Here is a 19827-nt window from a genome sequence, read left to right on the forward strand (position 1 = left end):
GTAAAATGTTTTGTTTATTTTTCAACCACTTCTGTGCATATAACTCAAGAAAGAAGTTGTTAAATATCATAACATACGAAATATATTTTAAGAATCAGTTGCTTTCTTTGGTAAGTTCATATGTGGGTATGCAGGTATAAAACATGGCAGAAAAAACATAACAATACCAGTCCGTGTGTTTTCCCTGCAATGATCGCAAGGTTTATAGCGCATAGGTAACTTAAATTTTATACTGATTTTGTTTACATATTCACTCTAAATTACTTATATATTTGCAGGTGTCATAACAGTATTTCACTGAAGGTTCACGTCAAAACATGGCTGAGCCAAAATAATTCCCGAATTTTCCTTTGAATTCGGGGCGTTTCCGCACGCGACAGGAGCTGATTTTTTTAATGAGCTGAAAAACAATGTGTAAGAGGTCTAACTATCCCATTTTTGTAATAATGCGAGGTCATTTGAATTTTTGATGCGTGTTGTTTCCGGAGGGGGGTGAAAAGGCCCGGGCTTGATTTTCAAGCACATGTAACTTCGAGGTAAACAAAGTCTCACGCCTTGCTGGATGCACGTGTGTATTTTGCTAGAAAATTGTAAATGAATCGTTGTTTAAAAAGATGTCAAGAGGATTTTTTCCAGAAGTTCGTTTTGAATTTTTAATCTGTATGTAAAGTTGTGCAATTTTGGTAAGAATATATAGTAAAATTTAATACTGTAGTGACACCTGCAGGTCAGACGACACGTTCCTCGAGAATTTTTTTGTATCTCCTCGTAATAAAGGGTTCCAATAAAAATTATTAATTTTATAATAAATTTAAAAATTATCAAAATTTACTTCAAAATGGTTATATGTGTACTTGTCCAAGTGGTTAGAACCGTGGCCGCTCTCTGCGAAAAGCGTATAGGTCCTAGAGGTCGTGAGTTCAAAGCCCCGCCCCGGCGGAGATATAGTTCTAATTTAGTGAATTTTGCTGTGCTGTAAATGTATTTATTTTATATCAGCAATTCAAGTGTATTTTCAAGAAGATTATAAAGGAAATTGCATACTCTAGTATTTTGCAGATATGCCTGGTAAGGTACCCTAATTATTTGCAAGAAAGCTTGTCAAAGTAGTAGTAAACCATTAACAAATTCCTGGAAAAAGTTATCTAAAATTGAGGAACGTGTCGTCTAACCTTAAAAGTGAGAAAAAATACATATTGTTAATCATAGGACGTAATACACAGGGAAGATAAAATCCATCTTATTCTCTTATTATTTGGGAATCTTAATCCCAACATTGTTTATAAACGAAGACGACTACAATTAGAAATATGACACTGAAACTAAAAATAAGCAGATCAGAAATCAAAATGAAACTAAATAGAAAACCACACAAAAGCCATCAGCTGATGTAAGCTAAATATAACAGCCATGCCATTTTATTAGTCATTCATCCCCATCACATCACAGGAGCAAACATGGCCCAAGTTGGGTTCAACCCCCCCCCCCCCCCAAAAAAAAAATAAAGTTAAATTCATAATCCTTCTGGCAAAGAAGACATGTACAACTTGTGAGTCTTAATTATTATCTTTTCGGAAACTCGTGGTTTTTCTCTACATTAGACCGATTTCAACAGTGTAGTGTGGAGAAACCCGTGGATTCAATGGTGCAATACGCAAAGAAAGTCCTTTTTAGTTACCCTCCCCAGTCACCCATCTTTAAAGGGGCATGGTCACGATTTGGGTCAAAAATTATTTTTCCAATTTTAATGTTTACAATGCTTCAGTAAGGGATTTTAAATAGGCAACAAAAATTTAAGTGTCATTCGTTGGGTTATAAGCAAGTTACAGAGCCTGCAATTCTTTGCTGTGTAAACAAAGCTTTTGTTTACATTTTGAATGATGAAGTGAAAAATCAACTTTACGACCTAAAATGAATGTGTTAAACGCTATGAACTATTTATTTATGCTTAAAATGAATAAGAAGATAGACAAATCAGCTTGAAAAGATTTTTTACTGGTATATTGAACCTATGTAAACAAAATCAGGGCACGAGCCTTGTTTAAATGACAAAGAATTGTGAGCCCTGTATCTTGCTTATGACTCTCATTTGATCATTAGAAATGCTTTCCTTAAGCATTGTAAATAATGAAAACAGAAAAACAGAATTTGACCAAAATCGTAACCATGCCCCTTTAAATTTTTTTATTAAGCTGTCATAGCTACCTTTTTACATCGTCCCAATAAACTTGAGTTTTTTTAAACTGGTCAATTTACAGACATACGTAAGAAAATGTGCACACCTCTGATATATGTACAATCGATCTGTAAAGAACAACTTCCTATCTTGAAAACTATAGAAGGAATTATCCGTACAAAAGGGGCAGCCTATATGCAATATTTTGCCAAAAAGACTAAATTCAACAGCTAGTATTTTTTAATCATGAATTATCTTAGTAAAAATCCAAACAATATGCACCTCTAGAACAATTGATCTGCAAAAGAACTATCTTGAAAACTGTGGGAGTTATCCGTACAATAAGGTTACCCTTTTGCCAGCCGTCCACCAGCTTCCCATTTTTACCATTTCAATAACCGGATTTTTCCTTTGGAAAACCCGGTTAAAATTAAAAGTAAATGTTTCTTATATTTCTTCAAAGCAGGTTTTTTTATGATGGGATTACTGCAGGTCTAAGTAGGTTTTTTTTTAAATGGGATTACTTTAAAAATTGTAAATAACTTTAACTACTTTTTGGGAGTTGATTTTATGCAGTTACTCAGACAAACCGAGAGTGAAACAGTGTTTGGACCTCAGCACAAATCATCGCTGCTGACAAGACCTAGTTCTTGAAAATAATTGATAAATTCGATGTAATGTATGCTAAAGCATTGTTTTTCAAGGAAACTTATTTATAAATACATTGAAAATAGTTAGATTTTAAATGGTACGAACAATTTAGATATTTTATGTAGTCGTATGTATTCCTACGCCAGAGTTCAATATATTCTCGTTCAACTCGACTGTCTCCGTAAATCTCCTACATGCAGAGAGTCTCTCTTGCTTGTCGGAGATTTACGGTGTCAGCAGAGCGTTTGGTTGAACGAGACTAGAGTTCAATATTGCTTGGATCCATACAATTTTCGAGAAATATTTCTATTACTGATACATAGTTTGATTGAATTAATTTTATCTTTAATTATTATTTAAGATAATTCATATGGGGGTTTCTCGACATTCTTGTCGGAAAAAGTCCTAAAATTCATATTGTAAAATGTGAGTAATTCAAATACAAATTAGAAACTACATGTATCATGCAAAATAACATTTCATGGATCTTAAAATAAATAAACATCGACAAAATCAACTCCCGTCAGTTCTTCAGTACTTTGATTAAGTATTATCACCAGAGGAAATATCACAGAAATGTAAAGTCCACCTTTACCCTAAAAATCTCTAAAATCAATGATATCAATGTTTACCTTAGCGCATAAGTAATTTGGATCCCTTAAAATTTAACTGGTTCTAAAAGTTATGCCTCAAATAATGTTAGACACCACCTTCAATGAGGGTCTAATAAACTGACATCAATACAGGTTGCTTAATCAACTAAAACTTGTCATCTGGACTGGGTCTCATTTACTGTAATTACAGATGGTTCGTATATATTTAATTTTCCTTCTAGGTTATATGACTGATACAGCTGTAGTTAAATCCCTATGCCTTGAATTCAGCTTACACTGATGAATCTGAATTAGATATCAACACTCATGGGCACTGGAAGTTACTGTAAATATAATCAATGTGCATGTATATAAAAAAGACATGCACACACAATATATTTACACTGGTCACCAAGTAGTAATACAACAATGACTGTACAATATTGAAGAGTCCCTGCTATTAACATTGTTTATCCACTAACCACTATTTTTACAGGATGCAAGATTTGTATACATTGAATTAAGAGCATACTGAATCATCAATAGGTGTTAAAATTTTATGAAGTCAAATGCTGGAAATACTGATGTTTCAGAATTTATTGCACAATACTATATTTTATACAAGAACTATGATTAAAAGTTGACATTTCCTCTAAAATTACAGATGATATTGAGAAGTGAAGTAAAATGTGCCAAATAAAACACATAAAATTAACATGTAGATGGAAAACCTCTGCCAAGCTGCCATTGTAAAGTGGAGTGCTCGCGAACGGTAAACTCCAGCGAGTCCACAGATCTAAATGTCTAGACACATAATACATTGCCATTTTACAGGGGGAAAGCAAAAAATACCATAAATAATGAGTCCAAATGAGTTTTAGCTTTCAAAAAACTCTTGTTTCTTTTGTGGCTTTGACCTTTGAATCTCAACTGTTCTAAAAATAAACTTTTAATATGAACACAACATGAACAGTAACACAAATTACTGTGCCCCATTAGTTATAAAACAAACTTAGATAAAATTTATCAGAAAAATTCACCAAAGAAGGTTTGATGAAAGTACAGAGATCATAAAATATTCCAAAAATATCACATCGTTGGTTCATATCTAAACACATACAAAGTTGAGAAAAGTTGGATAACAATAGCAAAAGTTTTTTTAAAAAAAATCTTCACATTGAGATAAAGGGTTTTACTTGATGACCTAGTTTTACACTGGACACAGGCTATTACATAACACAATCAGATGATATACCAAAAGTAACATGTAGTTTAGAAGTAACACAGATTTACAAATTCCCTGTCTCCTCAGCAGATCATTCCAAACCTGGGCCCTTTGTCTATGTAAATGTCCCCAAACTCCTCCGGCTGTTGCACTTGGATAGCCTGGAACTTTTTAAGAACTAAGAGTGTATAGAATTTTGAGCACGCTTGTTTTCGGTTCAAGTTTCTAGACATTTCCTTGAAGCTGAGAGTGTTCTTGTATCTGAAGGCCACGTCCAGTGAGTGCTGCATCAGCTGGGTCCGCTTCGTCCATCGCTTCTCCTCCTGTTCCTCATTCTCCGGCATCGCCTCTGTATCTATCTCAGCCTCCGCATTGAATGACTGTCAAAAGTAAAAGTGTTAGAAATCAACCAAAAAGCTTTTTATACTAAATAGCAGGAATTTTGCAATATGCTTATCATTATCCACTTTAGTGAGGGATTATAATTTAAAAGCAGCATGTGCAAAGATATACTCATTGCTTCTTTTATTCTTCATTTTAATGCCTTTGAAAAAATGTATCATTGAATTGCATAATAGCAGTGTTGAAATTTTAGACACTAATGATTCAGGGAGCTTAGTGATCAGGTTAAAATAAATGAATTCTGGCAAAAGTGTTTGAAAAGATAAACCTGACAGCAAAGACTGTATCATACTTCAACCCTACACTTACCGGTGCATCGTGTGGAAGTACTGATGGCGGGGCCACTGACTGTGGGGGGACACTGGGAGGGGGCACAGAGAATGGGGCTATTGAGGGTGGCTCCGTCTCATAGGGATCTAGATGTGGGTTCAGCAGGGACGGCGGCCCCCCTGGTAGGTCTATGGGAGCCTCTGTAAATGTGTTTGAGAAGGGGTTCGTGGTGTTGTTCAGAGAGAGGTCGGGTTCTCGGGATGGGGTAGGAACTGGTTTGGGGGACTTCAGGGACTGTCGCTCCCTTCGTTTTGTTCGTGTGGTTGTGGCAGATTCATCTAGGACCGATGGTTCTTCTATGATAGTGCTAACTTCCTGAATCGGTGCTGCAGATCTCTCTGTCAACAAAAAATAACATTCAACCAGTCAAAATTTGATGTCTGTGTACATATGAAACATAATCTGATGGGCACATGTTCTAAATCTTTTAAATATAAAAGAAAATTCAGTTGGATAGTGAAAAGTCTCATCTGACCTGCACAAATTCTAGGTAAAGACAAGAGCAATGAACAAATCAGTAAGAATCCTGTGAGTACCTTGTTCCTCACGGAGAATCTCCGTGGCCTCCAGATCCAGCTTGTCCTGGTCGGACTCCTCCTCCTCCTTCACTTGTCGCGTGATCAGATTCCGGGAGAAAAGCTACAACACATATTATAATCAAACTCTTAAGAATTTTCTAAATTTGTACATTTATGATGGCTGTCTAAGGTTATTTGACAAATTGTAAACCAAATTAAAATCAAAAGTCAAGCACTGTCCCTCACCTTAGAAGCAGTTTTGGAAATAATTGGTCTGCCAGGAAGAGCAAACAATTTTTCCACGCCACCAGTTTCCTTCCAGTGCATCAGTTTCTTAGTGGGAGGCGCTAGATCTAGTGTGGTAATGATGTCTGAGGTATCCGACAGCTGAAGCTTCATGGTCTCACTAGGGAATCCTTTCTGTTCATCTACAATCAACTTTCGCTTCCTCTTCTTTTTCTCTGCTCCTGGGAAGACTGTGGCATCTAAGGGAGGTAAGGCAAAGGCCTCTTCTTCGTTATTGATGAGGGTGGTTTGTTCCCCTGATGTTCCCGGTGCATGGTGAATCATGGTGGGCTCTGTGGCTGATGTGGTGTTTGTTGTTACGTTGCTTGAAGCATCTTTTGGTTCTGTAGAGGTTTTATAAAAATTAAATCTTGTTAAGGCATAAGCATGAACAAGTTAAATTCAAGACTTATATATTGGTTAAAGGCATATCATCTGTTGAAGAGCTTCATAAACAGCTGTAAACTTGAATGATACTTAAAATCCAAGTTTAGGAACGTAAGTCATAACAGTAATTGTTGTGCTGTTCTTCTAAACTTTATTTACGTTCTAATATGACAAAATATACCTTCACTACAGTGAGTGTACAGTGAATATTCTACTTAATAACATCCATCATTCAAAAAAGGCAGTAGATGCAGATTGAAAGGTGATTTTAATTACGGTACTGATAGATGTAATGCACCATTTTGGTTGAATTTGTTGTAAGCTAAGGTGTTGCAAGGAAAATGGAGAAGATCGCCAAATAATTTTACCCAAGAGTTTCAAGCTCTTTTTAGACAAGACAGTCTAAAATAAACCCAAGATGGTGGCCATGTGTAAATTGTGAATTCTTAGGTACTAGGTAGAGGGCATATATTTATTTTTTGTAAAAAAAAAAATGTCAGGTGTCTGTCTGCATAAAACTAAAAAGAATCACATCCATCAACTTCTTGTCTGCCAGCACATCATAGAGAAAATGTACAGGATGGGGTCATGCTCCAAAGCAGGACATAAAATAGGAATTCAATTAATACCTTCTGGCTTTTGTTCTTCCACGGGTGCTGGCATGGAGACTTCCCCGACTGGTAAAGGAGCATCCTCAAACAAGCCACCTCCATTCATAAAGTCATTCCCTAAAACACAAACTCACAAATATGACATGTCAGAATCGAGATGCATAAAATTCCAAAATGTTATTACTTGAACTAGTTTGTGGGATATCTGAAGAAACTTTCCTGAATATTAAAGAAGTATACTTATTACTTATCCTACACTTTATGTTTTATAATGTGTAAGAGAAAAGTTACTAATTTGATTAACATGTATATCTATTGTTTTTACATTATTTAGGATCCAAATTTTTTAAACAAAGATTTTAGCTTATATTTTACAATGAACTTTTTCAAACTAATTCCTTTTATTATACCCATGTGAAAAATTTTAAAAACATGTATTTCAACACACATGATTTTTCACTCACAGTATTTGTACTGTTTATCCAACACCCAGCAAACCTTTCTTACCAAAAAATTCTTGATCCACCCCTCCTCCAAACCCACCGTCATCATCGTCATCATCATCATGTTCATGGTCATCATCTTAACCATCAAATCAAAACAATCAACAGTCAACTTCATAACAATTAACAATTAACCTTTTAACACTGTAACCATCAATAGTTTAATTTATAACAATCATTAACTCCAAACAAACATGAACAATAAGGATGCGTTTTCTTTAAAGACTTTACAGCAATAAGTTTTAACCCACATTTGTATTTTTGTATATTTTTTTTTTCAAAACAAGTTTTTGTACAATTAAAAGAAAAAGCAATCCTTCAATAAACTCAACAGGAAAAGAAAACAAACACAAACTATTGACTCACCCATAAATCCCCCATCCACGGCCCCGCCAAAATCATCAGCATCCACGGCTGGATGTAAGTCCACGTCCATCGGTTTCTCTGACGTGTGCTCGTTCAGTGTCTTTTCATCAGGCTCCACTGGTCGAATACTGCTGCGATTGGTGTACAGGGAGTCATCAATGCCTGACGCATCTCGCAGGATTTCTCTGTCATCAAACCCTACATCACCTATACAAGAAAGGTAAAAGCTGAGTTAGCACATTCATGCATTATCCTTAACATTTAACAGTAATATGTATTTTTCTATATAAATAAATATTTGATGGATTTCAGACACCAGCTAAGTGTCAAACTGAAATCTGTAAACAACATTGTCAAGCTTTACCTTTCAGTCAGAATTAAAGGCTTATTTTCCAAAACATACATAAATCTTTGAGTCTCCAAGACATATATTAACTACATGTACCAATTAATAAGATTGTCATGGTGATACTGTCCACAGATTTCAGTTTAATTTGTCTTTATTTTAAACACAAACTAACGAACTTGTCTACAGACTACTGAATACGTAAGTTTCTGTAACAGAAATTCTGTTTGACTAGAGCAACATAAGCTATGATATGGGGGATTTCTAGAAGGTTTCTTTCCTTCTGTATGAACACATTTCCATGCATGAAAAGGGGAAAATGAAATCAGAGATAATATTCATGATAAAATCAAACTACACCAAGTGGATGCCTTCCACCTTTTGTAATCACTCACTATTAAAAATGAGTTTCAACATTTGGAAAATTTCAATCATACTCATTTTAACGCAGTATTCAAATTCGCCTCCTGAACAAAAATAATCAAATACATTTCTAGAGACACGAGTGTATCTTAACCGTCTTATTAAAACTTAAAACAGAAAAAATCATGGAAGTATGTCATTATGTGTCTTATTTATGAATTTTTAAATTATGATCAATTGTTAAATAAGAATGCTATACAAAAAGAATAGTTTAAAAAAGAGAGCTTCCTGTTTTATAAAATTTACTATGCCAACTTAAAATGATACTGCTTTTTTCTTGATTTGACAAAATTCCTTGTATTTTTTAATTAAACTCCTTGTCTCTTTGAATAATAGGAATTAGGAAAAAACCTTTATAAATTAAATGTAGCTAGATTTACACAGTTTGATTGCTATGATTACAGTGAAGACAGATACTGGGCACTGGCACTCACCAAACCCATCGTCGCCAACAAAGGCTATACTGGACAAATCCTCCCTCATCGTGATGTCCTCGGGACGACTCTGGTTGACAGAAAACTGGGCGTGCATGTCAAGGTCACTAAAAATTAAACATCCATTCCTGATTAATACAATACACTAATTGAGTAATGGGGAAAAGTTCATTCGAGAATTTTTTTTTAAAGCTTGTGTGGATCAACGGAAGGTTCAATAGATCTGACATGGTCTAATTACTTGAGATCAGCTAAGGTGGTGTCAAAGTCGTGGAAGTTCTCCTGCAGGGTGATGGCGGCCACGGCAGCCTCGCGGTTCTCCTCCGGCAGGTCCACCACACCCGGACGGAAGGCCATCTTGATCTTGACAAAAGCTTCATTACAGTCTGCTAACAAGTACTTGGCCTTCCGAGAATAAATTCTGACAACTCCCAGTAACAAATGACCAGATGTACGCAATGCAAGCTTGACCTTAAAATGAAATACGTAGAAACATTAAGTTAACTCAGAAGTATTTAATTATACAGCAATAAGAAAAGGCCATATACAATCGAAATATCAGCTATTTTCATAAATATTACCTTTGGTTGCATAATTGCTTCCACACTGCTGTCAATATTTGTTTCAAATACATGAGCCTTCGTTAGCTTTTTATCCCAATGAGCTGCCAGCCAAATCCGGGCCAATGGGCCCTTTTTGCTCAGCACAAAGTGAGCATAAAACATGGTTCCTCAATTTAATATATCCACAATAACCTTAAATAGAGAAAAAAACAATACACATTACAGTTAATATTTCAATTGCATTAATTCATCAATGTACAGCTGTAGCCAGTGTAGGACAACTATAAAATTAAACACATTTAATCAATTTAACCATCCTTGGTATCCTAATTTTACACACACACAATAACTCAAATATATAACCATCTATGTAAAACATATGTAATGACATCTGTAAGTGCACCTGTAGAAAATGACTAAAAATTCTTTGGTGTAAATAACCATTGTTACTCAATTGCTTTTTTCTTGCATTGTTATAAATATGGTATATAAAATTGCAGTTGAGGAAGTTAAACAATGCATATACAAAGGTTATCCACGGTATATAATTGTCTTCTCCTTTCGTCTAAAGATGAAATGCAACTTCATCACATAAGCACGATGAAATATCAAAGTCATGTTAGGGTTATCTTTACATGAATGAAACTTACGAAATTATATACGTTTTTCCAATATCATGAGCTATAACAACGTATGCAAGCTATTGCTGCATACAACCATGAAACTATTTCATGTTCGCCACGGCGTTCCAGACGATAACTGCGTCCAATATGGCGTCACTTGTTGTTTCCCGCTTCAAATTCTTCCTTTCAAAACTTGGCGTAAGAAAATAGTTCAAAACATTTATTACGTTTAAAATTACTTCAGGGAATCAAAATGATAAAGAAGTACAATTTTCATATAATTTTGTATATAATTATTAATCGTTTTATGAGTGAAGCTTGAAATTTGCAGAAAAAAGAGTTGCGCCAAAGTACCTGCATATCTTAGCGTATGAATTTTATTTGTTTATAAATAAATCAATTATTTGCTAAATCGTTCTTAGTTACCAATTAAGAATACTATGTTATTTCGTTAAATAGAGCATAGCAATTTTTTTTCTTTTTTTTATTCAAACTACAGATAAAACTTTCTAATGACGAGATATGATGATCATTTTTAAATATAGGTCAACCGAATATATAGTGAACGACATGTTTTCATCTTCCGTATTCCGACCCCGACCTTGTTACGACGAATCTGCTTCGGAGTGTTCGGTTCCACTTAAAATGGATGAGGACGAAACATCTACCTCTTTCTTTGACAAGATTTCTAGTTTTTCAATTGTATTGTTCTTTGTGATTTCCTATCTTACGTACTATTTTCTCTTTGTTGTAAAGGTAAGTGAACGAGCTCCTTTCGGCTTCTTGTCACAGATCTTCACCTACACTGGCTATAGCTACCCTATCATTATACACTGATACAGGTCCAGCGCTATCTGTTGATTTAGCTATATAGCTTGAATTAGCTATAAAGCTAACCAGAATAGCTTGATTTTTTCTTTAGTTTAAATGCTTTAAAAACCAGTTTTGACCTCATTTAATCAACCTTAAGATTTTTGCAGATGATTTACTAATTTTCAAAATGATTAATTTAGACTTAGATGGAATTTACGGTACCTTTAAAGTATATCAACATCAAACATCACAGATGTAGGAAAATGTGTGTCTTAATGTTTTTAATAATAAGGTTTTATTCTTTTTTTCACCAGAAACCTCGTTTAGCATGCAGAGACAAAAAGTTTAGAAATTTCTTGTTGGACTACTGTCCCATACTCCATGAAAAATTCAAACCAACTATTTGGTGTTTTGAATCCAGAGCACAAACAATTGTCCGATCTATAATGAAGTCTTCTCCAAAAATAACTTATGAGAGGTAATCTATTCTTTCATAAATAATAAACAGATTGATATTTGGTGTTGTGATTAACTGTTCATGTGAATTGAATCTTGAACTTTTGTTCTGATTTCAGTGAACTTGTTGTGCTTCCAGATGGGGGGCAGCTTCTGTTAGACTGGTTTGATAACAATGATTCTAAATTTAAAGATGTAAAAACTCGTCCGACGGTCCTCTTGTTACCAGGACTTACAGGTAAAATGTCTCAGGGACACAGAAAACTGCACTTGACTTGTTAAACTACAGGCAAAATTAAGAATGTCAAGGATTAAATATGATTCTTTACTAAAGGCCACCATTAAAGAAGGAAATACTTGTGATTTTTCAATTGAGTAATGTTTAGTGTTAGCTAATTATAAGAAAAAAGAAATAGTTATGCCACCCTTTAAATACATATATTGGTAAATTCAACCAAAAACCCCAGGTAAACACAAAATAGATTATGAACAACAATTACATGACCTTATTAGATATACATCTGATGATCTATGTCTGATTAGCCTTGTGACCATTGAATGAATAACTAACCTTGAAGGTGTAGATATCTATAGTTGCATCTTATCAACAGACTGAAAACAAATTGTTCAAACAATGTCTTTATGATTGAGTACAGATTATTTTTTCAACGCAACTGAGTAGATTCTTTTGATGGGAAGAATTTTAAAGTATTTTCCATGATTTTCATGAATTGAATTCTAAAAATCCATTGTTTTTTGGAAACATTTTTAAGGGAGATTTCATTCAAAACTACCCTGATTCTAATTACGGTATGTCAAATATTTGTTGTACCGGTAAATGTATCAGCTGAAAACAAGAAATAAAGCCAAAATAAAGAGAATTGTTTAAACTTCAAAATGATTCAAAATCATAAGCAAACTTGCTATGTTGTCTTGCACATTAAATATTCTTGCAAAGTATTTAAAAAGTTGATTTTATTATGTGTATTTTCAGGTATATGTCATTTTGACCTCTTTGCATCTGTTCTTACTTGTATCAATGCATTGTTACTACCTTGATATTTGTTCATTTGCCAAGATCCTGATTAATACACAGTTATATTGATTAAGTATCCTTAACAGAACAAGCATTCTGAGAGTATTGCATAACCAATACACATCCCCTATCGGTTTGTATTATTCTATGAAAGCTTCGAAGCATACATCTATTTCAAAACTATTATAAACGAGATGTTATGCTTTAATCAGAGATAAAAGAACAGAGGAAATTCAAACTACATAGTTGATATAGAAGTTAAAAAAAAATGGGTAAAATAATACTCTTAATTTCATCTCTTGTAATTTCACCAAGTCCAATAAGTATTTGTTGGTCGAAATTTATGAAAACAATGCACTGTTATGCAGAATATCTTTTTTTACCGTCTTCTGTACCCCGAATCAACAGACCAACCCGATAACAAACCCAAATGTAATAATACAAAAACCCTGTCGATTAAACTTATAACACAATGCTTGACACTATTTTACAGAACTTATTTGTTTGTCAGAAACAATAAAGGAATGGTACTAGTAATGCACAATATTATTACAGACTACATACTTTCCTCGTTTATTCAATACACACCGAACCCGATAACGAACCTGAACATTAAAAAATTGGAATATAAAAAATTAATTTTCTAAAAAATATGTCAACCAGACGCCACAAAAGTGTAAACTTGATCTGTAGTTTGACATTTTGAAGCTGTTCAGAAAAGTTCATATTATTTCTCAAACGCATAAGGAAAAGAGTGTGGAAAACTGAAGTCAGACAGACAGACAGACGGACTGGCGAACGCAGAGGAAAGTTATAGTCCCCTCCGGTGAAATCGGTAGGGGACCAATAACAGTTCTTCTTTGTATTAATAGTGTTTATATTGCTGTTTACATGTAATAAAGCTTTGTTATGGTCATCAGTGACCATGTTTCGTGATCTCATGATAGTATGTTTGTACCTTAGGGACCAGTAATGAGTCTTATATCACACACCTGGTTCATCAGGCGGCACAGCAGGGCTACAGGTAAGACCCCCCCCCTCTCTCTCTCTCTCTCTCTCTCTCTCTCTCTCTCTCTCTCTCTCTCTCTCTCTCTCTCTCTCTCTCTCTCTCTCTCTCTCTCTCTCTCTCTCTCTCTCTCTCTCTCTCTCTCTCTCTCTCTCTCTCTCTCTCTCTCTCTCCTCTGTTTTTGATTATTACATATTAAAACATATAGTGTACTTCATTAAGACAAATACAAATGTCCATTAATTTCAAAGTACTGAATAAAATTTTATAGATCCATTACTGTGCTATTGTCAAGCAGCTCTAACAAATATTTGTACTTGCGAGAAATGTTGTCCTTAACCAAAGGGTTTGTCAGGGTTGTATGATTCTGTGACTGACAAATTATTGTTGGTTTTTAGGTCTGTGGTGTTTCACAACAGAGGAATGGGTACCCAGTTACTGGTAAGTACATGTATATACAGAGGAATGGGTACCCAGTTACTGGTAAGTACATGTATATACAGAGGAATGGGTACCCAGTTACTGGTAAGTACATGTATATACAGAGGAATGGGTACCCAGTTACTGGTAAGTACATGTATATACAGAGGAATGGGTACCCAGTTACTGGTAAGTACATGGTACCCAGTTACTGGTAAGTACATGTATATACAGAGGAATGGGTACCCAGTTACTGGTAAGTACATGTATATAAAACTTGAATTATTGGTACCAATATAACAAATATCAACCCATGTCAACTGTATTTGTTTCTATAGCAATTCTGAAAAATCTAGATTATATGAGTACATGCATTATGTTAATGTATAAGATATAATTTGATGCTTATCACACATTGTGATATCAGTTTCAACATTTCTACACTGAGATACCAATATCTACACTGAGATACCGATACATGTATCTATACTGAGATACCAATATCTAGACAGAGATACCAATATCTACACTGAGATACCAATATCTACACTGAGATATTAATATCTACACTGAGATATCAATCCTTTCTTTAGACTCCCAAGACGTACTGTGCAGCTAATGTCGAGGACCTGACCTATGTGATAAACCTACTCAAGGATCGCTTCCCGGTGGCTCCATTTATTGGAGCGGGAATAAGCCTGGGGGGGTAGGTGTAACAGTCTGGTCAGCAGTGACCTTGACTTCAATACATCAATTTCAGCAGAGAAATTCTTTACATGCTGTAGACATTTAGTTTGATGATGTCACTTATCGTTCATAATTTACCAACTGAAGTAGGCTTTACAGGACAAAATTATTATTATTGTATTGCCTCTGAAACCATCAATTTCTACATACCTTTCTATGGTTTTTTTTAATTAGATTCTCGGTTTATGATTTGATAACAAGAGATTGATCTTTTTGTAGGATGATGTTATTTAACTACCTTGCCAAGCTGGGAGACCAGTGTAGACTGGAGGCTGGTATGTGTATCTCTGTGGCCTGGAATGTGTTTGAGTCGGTTTTGGAGATAGAGAAACCAGGCCTGAACCGACACGTGCTGAACCGAACTCTGGCCAAGGGTCTGGTTAGTCATGTCAAGAAGTAAGGACATCCTGGTGTTTTAATATTATATCAGATTTAAGGGAAATATCTGTTTAACTACTATCATAATATGTGGAAACCCACTGTACCTCCGACACATTCTGTACCTTTTATTTTGCATTTGCTATAAATCCAGGCATTTCATTCTCTTTTTGCAGTAACATGGCTCTCTTTGACCAGCATTTGGATGACATTGATGATGTTTTGAAGGTAAAAATAAACCCTGATTTCATTGATTTGAACTGATGTCCAGAAATAAGATAGTATTGTGTTGTATGATCTGACTCTTATGGTGATTCGTTACAGTCTTCCACCATTCGAGAGTTTGACTCCAGGTTCACGGCCAAAATGTTTGGGTACTCATCGTGTGACGATTACTACCACGCTGCCACGCTTCACAACAAGATCCACGCCCTCAGGGTGCCTGTCCTGGTCCTCAGCGCTGAAGATGACCCCTTCTCTCCCTCTCATGGTCAGTCAAACAATACAAAAACCAGAAAATATAGGGGATAAAAGTTGAAACACGTAATTATAATTTCACCCTTCTCACATTTGTCTATATATTACATTTCTGTCTTCATTTTATTACTCTTCTTGTCCAAATTTTGACTTTTCAGTATTAACAGAATAGTGAATTTTGGAGTATTAGGTCCATTTTAACAAGATATAAACATTTCTTTGAATAAAATTTAGAAAACTGTCTGTTGTTTGATAACTGTGTTATATGACTGATAATTACTGTGTCATTGAACAGTAAACATGTCACGAGACTGAATTAAAAACTACTTTAAATGTATTCATAACATCAAGAAAACTAACAGCTGTATACATATTTACAGCAGTTCTTTTTCAGTTTCTTTCAATTCTATTTGATCAGTTGAATATTTATTTGTTTGTATATAGCCATACCAGCAGAGGAAGCTGAGCAGAATGACAACATCGCCATAGTAATCACCTCTCACGGCGGCCATATTGGATTCATGGAGGGGCTGTTCCCACGACACGAGGGCTACATGGACCGCCTGTTCGCTCAGTATATCAAGGCTGTGTTTACTCACGGTCCCCAGCACCTCAAACAGGACTGACCGGTCACCAACCATGGCACAATAATCTGGGGCATTGATTGACCTAATTAATCTGTCAACGTGTTCAGTTAGGTAACTCACTTTAGGAATGTCTCATCCAATGGGTAGAATTTCTAAAAAAATTTACAATCTCACAAAATGGTCTGTACAGACATAATCCTGTTTATCACTGAGTATAGTTGATTCTGCTATAACAAATGCTTTACAAATATCAGCTCTTCCTAGGACTGTTATAGTGTTCTTGACCTAATAACTTTATGATTGATATTTCTGTTATGATCAAAGCTCAAGCTGTGTTCATTAGGAGTTTTACAGTTATGAAATAATGCCAGTAGCTCTCTTACCTGTAGAGGGCTTGTGAGTGGGGGTCCAGAGCCCCAACCAAACACTCTAAAACTTAGACCATGATGTAAATTTGTAGTCAGTGGGGATTAGTACACTTAACAAACATTTTTCATGTTGGACATGGAAACATTTACTATATATTTAATATTTTTTTCTGGTGAAGAGTTGAGTCTGAAAAAGTTCAGTAAACCTAAAGATTGGCCTAAGGCTTCAAAGCTGACATGAATTCATAAAGATGCATTATTCCTCCAACTTCTACTATTTCCTGATGTACATGTACTTCTGAACTTGTATTGGTTCACGTATTGCTAGACACCTGATATGTGGTGATCTAATTATGAAATAAGGACGTGTATTGTTATTGCAAATTTACCATGAAAATGATTAGAAAGCTTTTAGACTGTTATATACCAGTAATCAAATTTTACAAATATGTGAACAAAATCTGTTTTATACACACTTGTATAACCATAGTGATTAGGTGTGCATGTATGACGTGTTTGATAATAGTTAATCCCGAGACTAAAAGTAGATGTCTGTTTGGTGATATAGGACCATTGTTGCAAGCACTGTATTGTATCAAATGAAACGGAATCATCCAGGTATGTCTCCTTTGGAATAAGTGTAACACCATAACTTGACAGCGTATGTTCTTATTATCTAATTATTATAATTATATACAAACCTCATTTAGTATATTTCAGGATGTATTTACATTTTTCAGTGTCTTTGTTTGTGATAACTCTACGTATTGATTTTGTACTATATAACCCATTACTTTGTATAATCGGGGCGCCAGCTGGGTTTGCTTATTTATATTTACATATTTAATCGTACAATGGTTAAAAATTATATAAATACATTTATAAGTAATAAGGAATCATTCTTTGAATACTATGAGGTGATGATTTCGGTCCAGGCTTTATTGGATTTGATCAAGCCCCGACCGAAATTATCACCTCATAATATTCAAAGAATGATTCCTTATTCCTTAAATAGTTGTGATATCTCTGTGATATTTGAGCCTAGGGTAATGAAAGTTAAACTTTCCTAGTGGTAACAGTTTACCAAGGTTAGACTTAGGAACTTAGACAGATATAGAGCTCCAGTTAAATAATATTAACTCTCCTAAAGACTATCTTAATCGTATGGCAATCTTCATTATAATGGCTATGGAACTTTTTCTTTGTTTGAACTGTAATTTTGTCTTTAGAAGGAATGATTTGGGGTTGGGCACACTACAATTTTGACAAGTAATTTCTCTTACCGGTAATTCATATTCAGCTGTTTTGTTGCAATTTATTGATAAATTATGTGTATATGTAATGTCTTTATCTAGTGGGACACCTTGCACTGTCTGTAACTGTACTACATGTTCTGATTGTATACCAGATATTTATTATGTTGCACCAAAAATGCCTCTCTGTAGAAATCGATATTTACATTCGACCCATCAAATCCAACGCTGTTGAAACTAGTCATGTTCTGTAAATCCCTTTTAATTTGTAAAGAACTTTTTTACGTCTATGGATTTGTGAGACTTCAAACCATCTTAGTTCTCAATCATAAATATTAAAATGCAAGAACAGGTAGATATTTTGATCAATGATAAATTACCATTTCCATATGTATCACTAATAAATAAATTGCTGTTTTCATGCAGCAATTTTTTATGGAAAAATAAAAGGGATCTGCAGTAGTATTGCTTAGGAATATTGAGAATTTCCAGAGTTGTTTCCCTTTCTGTTTGTCACAATGTCTCCATTGAATTATAAGGTTTACATCAGTCGTGATATCTTTTGAAAAAGCTGGAGTAGATGTTAAAGTAGGTCAAAATCTGCTATTATGCTATGTATTGCTGAGACAATTTTCTTCAAATGGATCTATGATATGCCAAAAAAATTTGATATTGGGCCACCTTTATAAAAAAGAAATTTGTTTGCTCTCCCCATACGGACTAACGAAAAGGTACCTGACTCAATCTGATCTATTTTCGTATTTTATTTGAGTAACTTAAAAAAAAATGTAACCAGGTACATACAAAATTTCAAAACTGTATCGTTTTTACATTTGAAGCTAATCAAGGTGTAATACTTCCAATCCCAAGTGCTCGAGATATTTACAAATTGAAATAAGTAAAATGTATGTGTATAACACATATATGTATTTTTTACATTTTCCAGTGTGTTTGTTTGAGATAAAACTACGAATCGATTTTGTAATGTATAATCCAATACATTTCATCAATGACTATTTTATATATATAATTGTACAATTGCTGAAAATTATGTAAATATAAGAACAGGGTAATAAGGAATCATTCTTTGAATATTATGAAGTGATCAAATACAGTCGGGCATTATCAAATCTATCATAAAGCCCTTCAAGCTTTTTTAGATTTGATCACTTCCAACCATATTTGATCACCTCAAAATACTCAAAGAATGATTCATTATTCCTTAAATAGTGTATAAAGAGTTAATATATAGGTTAAGTTGTATCTGTATTACTAGTAACTCTGATTTGAATGATTTGAGATGTTTGTTAGCTTTTTGAACACAATGTTTTATATTGGTGCTTTGTTTTATTTTGTCATAGATTCTATCTTTGTTTGGATGTCAATGTATTTTGATTATTTATTAATTGATGCATATATAGCACATTAAATCTTGCCAGTTACAGACTTCCGTGTTCTACCAGGTGAAGTGAATCTTGTTTTACAAATCCGTGCATTGAAGTCTTCCATAGCTTACATGCAAGTCCTCACTACCAGATGTTTTGACCATCAGTTCCCAATTTATAAACAAGACAATATATATTGTATTCTGTTTGAATACCTCTCTGTGTTTGCAAACTTGAAGTCACAATTAGTTTGTAAGATATGACCCAATTACAATTTTACACAGACACCTGTCATTATATATTCGTCATAAAAAAATATTCCCTCTACCTAATATTAGGTAGAGGGTATATATTTCTATTACGAGAAAAATATATAACATTGGGTACCGGTGCAATTTTACTTAGAATATAACCAAAAATTCCTCCTTTTGGATCACAGCACAATTTCCACCCAAGATCCACCAG

General features: G+C 34.4%; 2 protein-coding genes across 2 annotated transcripts; one reads left to right on the forward strand and one right to left on the reverse strand.

The window, feature by feature from the left end:
- Positions 1–3999: 3999 nt before the first annotated feature.
- On the reverse strand, positions 4000–10618 carry LOC128171178 (double-strand-break repair protein rad21 homolog). Its single transcript, XM_052836908.1, has 11 exons — positions 10464–10618; positions 9832–10005; positions 9492–9721; positions 9251–9357; positions 8048–8254; positions 7686–7760; positions 7197–7295; positions 6142–6524; positions 5914–6016; positions 5357–5715; positions 4000–5025 (listed from the first exon to the last, which is right to left on the reverse strand). The coding sequence occupies exons 2-11, from the start codon at positions 9973–9975 to the stop codon at positions 4729–4731; spliced, it is 2004 nt and encodes a 667-aa protein (XP_052692868.1). The 5' UTR covers positions 9976–10005; positions 10464–10618; the 3' UTR covers positions 4000–4728.
- Positions 10619–10978: 360 nt separating this feature from the next.
- Positions 10979–19423, forward strand: LOC128171191 (phospholipase ABHD3-like). Its single transcript, XM_052836916.1, has 10 exons — positions 10979–11192; positions 11564–11727; positions 11825–11943; positions 13705–13765; positions 14146–14188; positions 14761–14873; positions 15134–15310; positions 15469–15520; positions 15617–15782; positions 16214–19423. Exons 1-10 carry the CDS (start codon positions 11007–11009, stop codon positions 16393–16395), a joined length of 1263 nt encoding a protein of 420 aa, XP_052692876.1. The 5' UTR covers positions 10979–11006; the 3' UTR covers positions 16396–19423.
- The last annotated feature ends 404 nt before the right edge of the window (positions 19424–19827 follow it).

Source organism: Crassostrea angulata, chromosome 1 (genome assembly GCF_025612915.1).
Source record: "Crassostrea angulata isolate pt1a10 chromosome 1, ASM2561291v2, whole genome shotgun sequence".
NCBI classification, from domain to species: Eukaryota; Metazoa; Mollusca; class Bivalvia; order Ostreida; family Ostreidae; genus Magallana; species Magallana angulata.

Excerpts from the sequence above, each read along its gene's own strand:
- LOC128171178 (XM_052836908.1), bottom strand. The coding sequence starts at position 9,975 with ATGTTTTATGCTCACTTTGTGCTGAGCAAAAAGGGCCCATTGGCCCGG. Across the intron at positions 8,255-9,250 it reads TGTTGGCGACGATGGGTTTG|GTGATGTAGGGTTTGATGAC; the intron begins GTGAGTGCCAGT and ends TTTCTTGTATAG. Across the intron at positions 6,017-6,141 it reads TTTCCAAAACTGCTTCTAAG|CTTTTCTCCCGGAATCTGAT; the intron begins GTGAGGGACAGT and ends TATGTGTTGTAG.
- LOC128171191 (XM_052836916.1), top strand. The coding sequence starts at position 11,007 with ATGTTTTCATCTTCCGTATTCCGACCCCGACCTTGTTACGACGAATCT. Across the intron at positions 13,766-14,145 it reads GCGGCACAGCAGGGCTACAG|GTCTGTGGTGTTTCACAACA; the intron begins GTAAGACCCCCC and ends GTTGGTTTTTAG. Across the intron at positions 14,189-14,760 it reads GAATGGGTACCCAGTTACTG|ACTCCCAAGACGTACTGTGC; the intron begins GTAAGTACATGT and ends TCCTTTCTTTAG.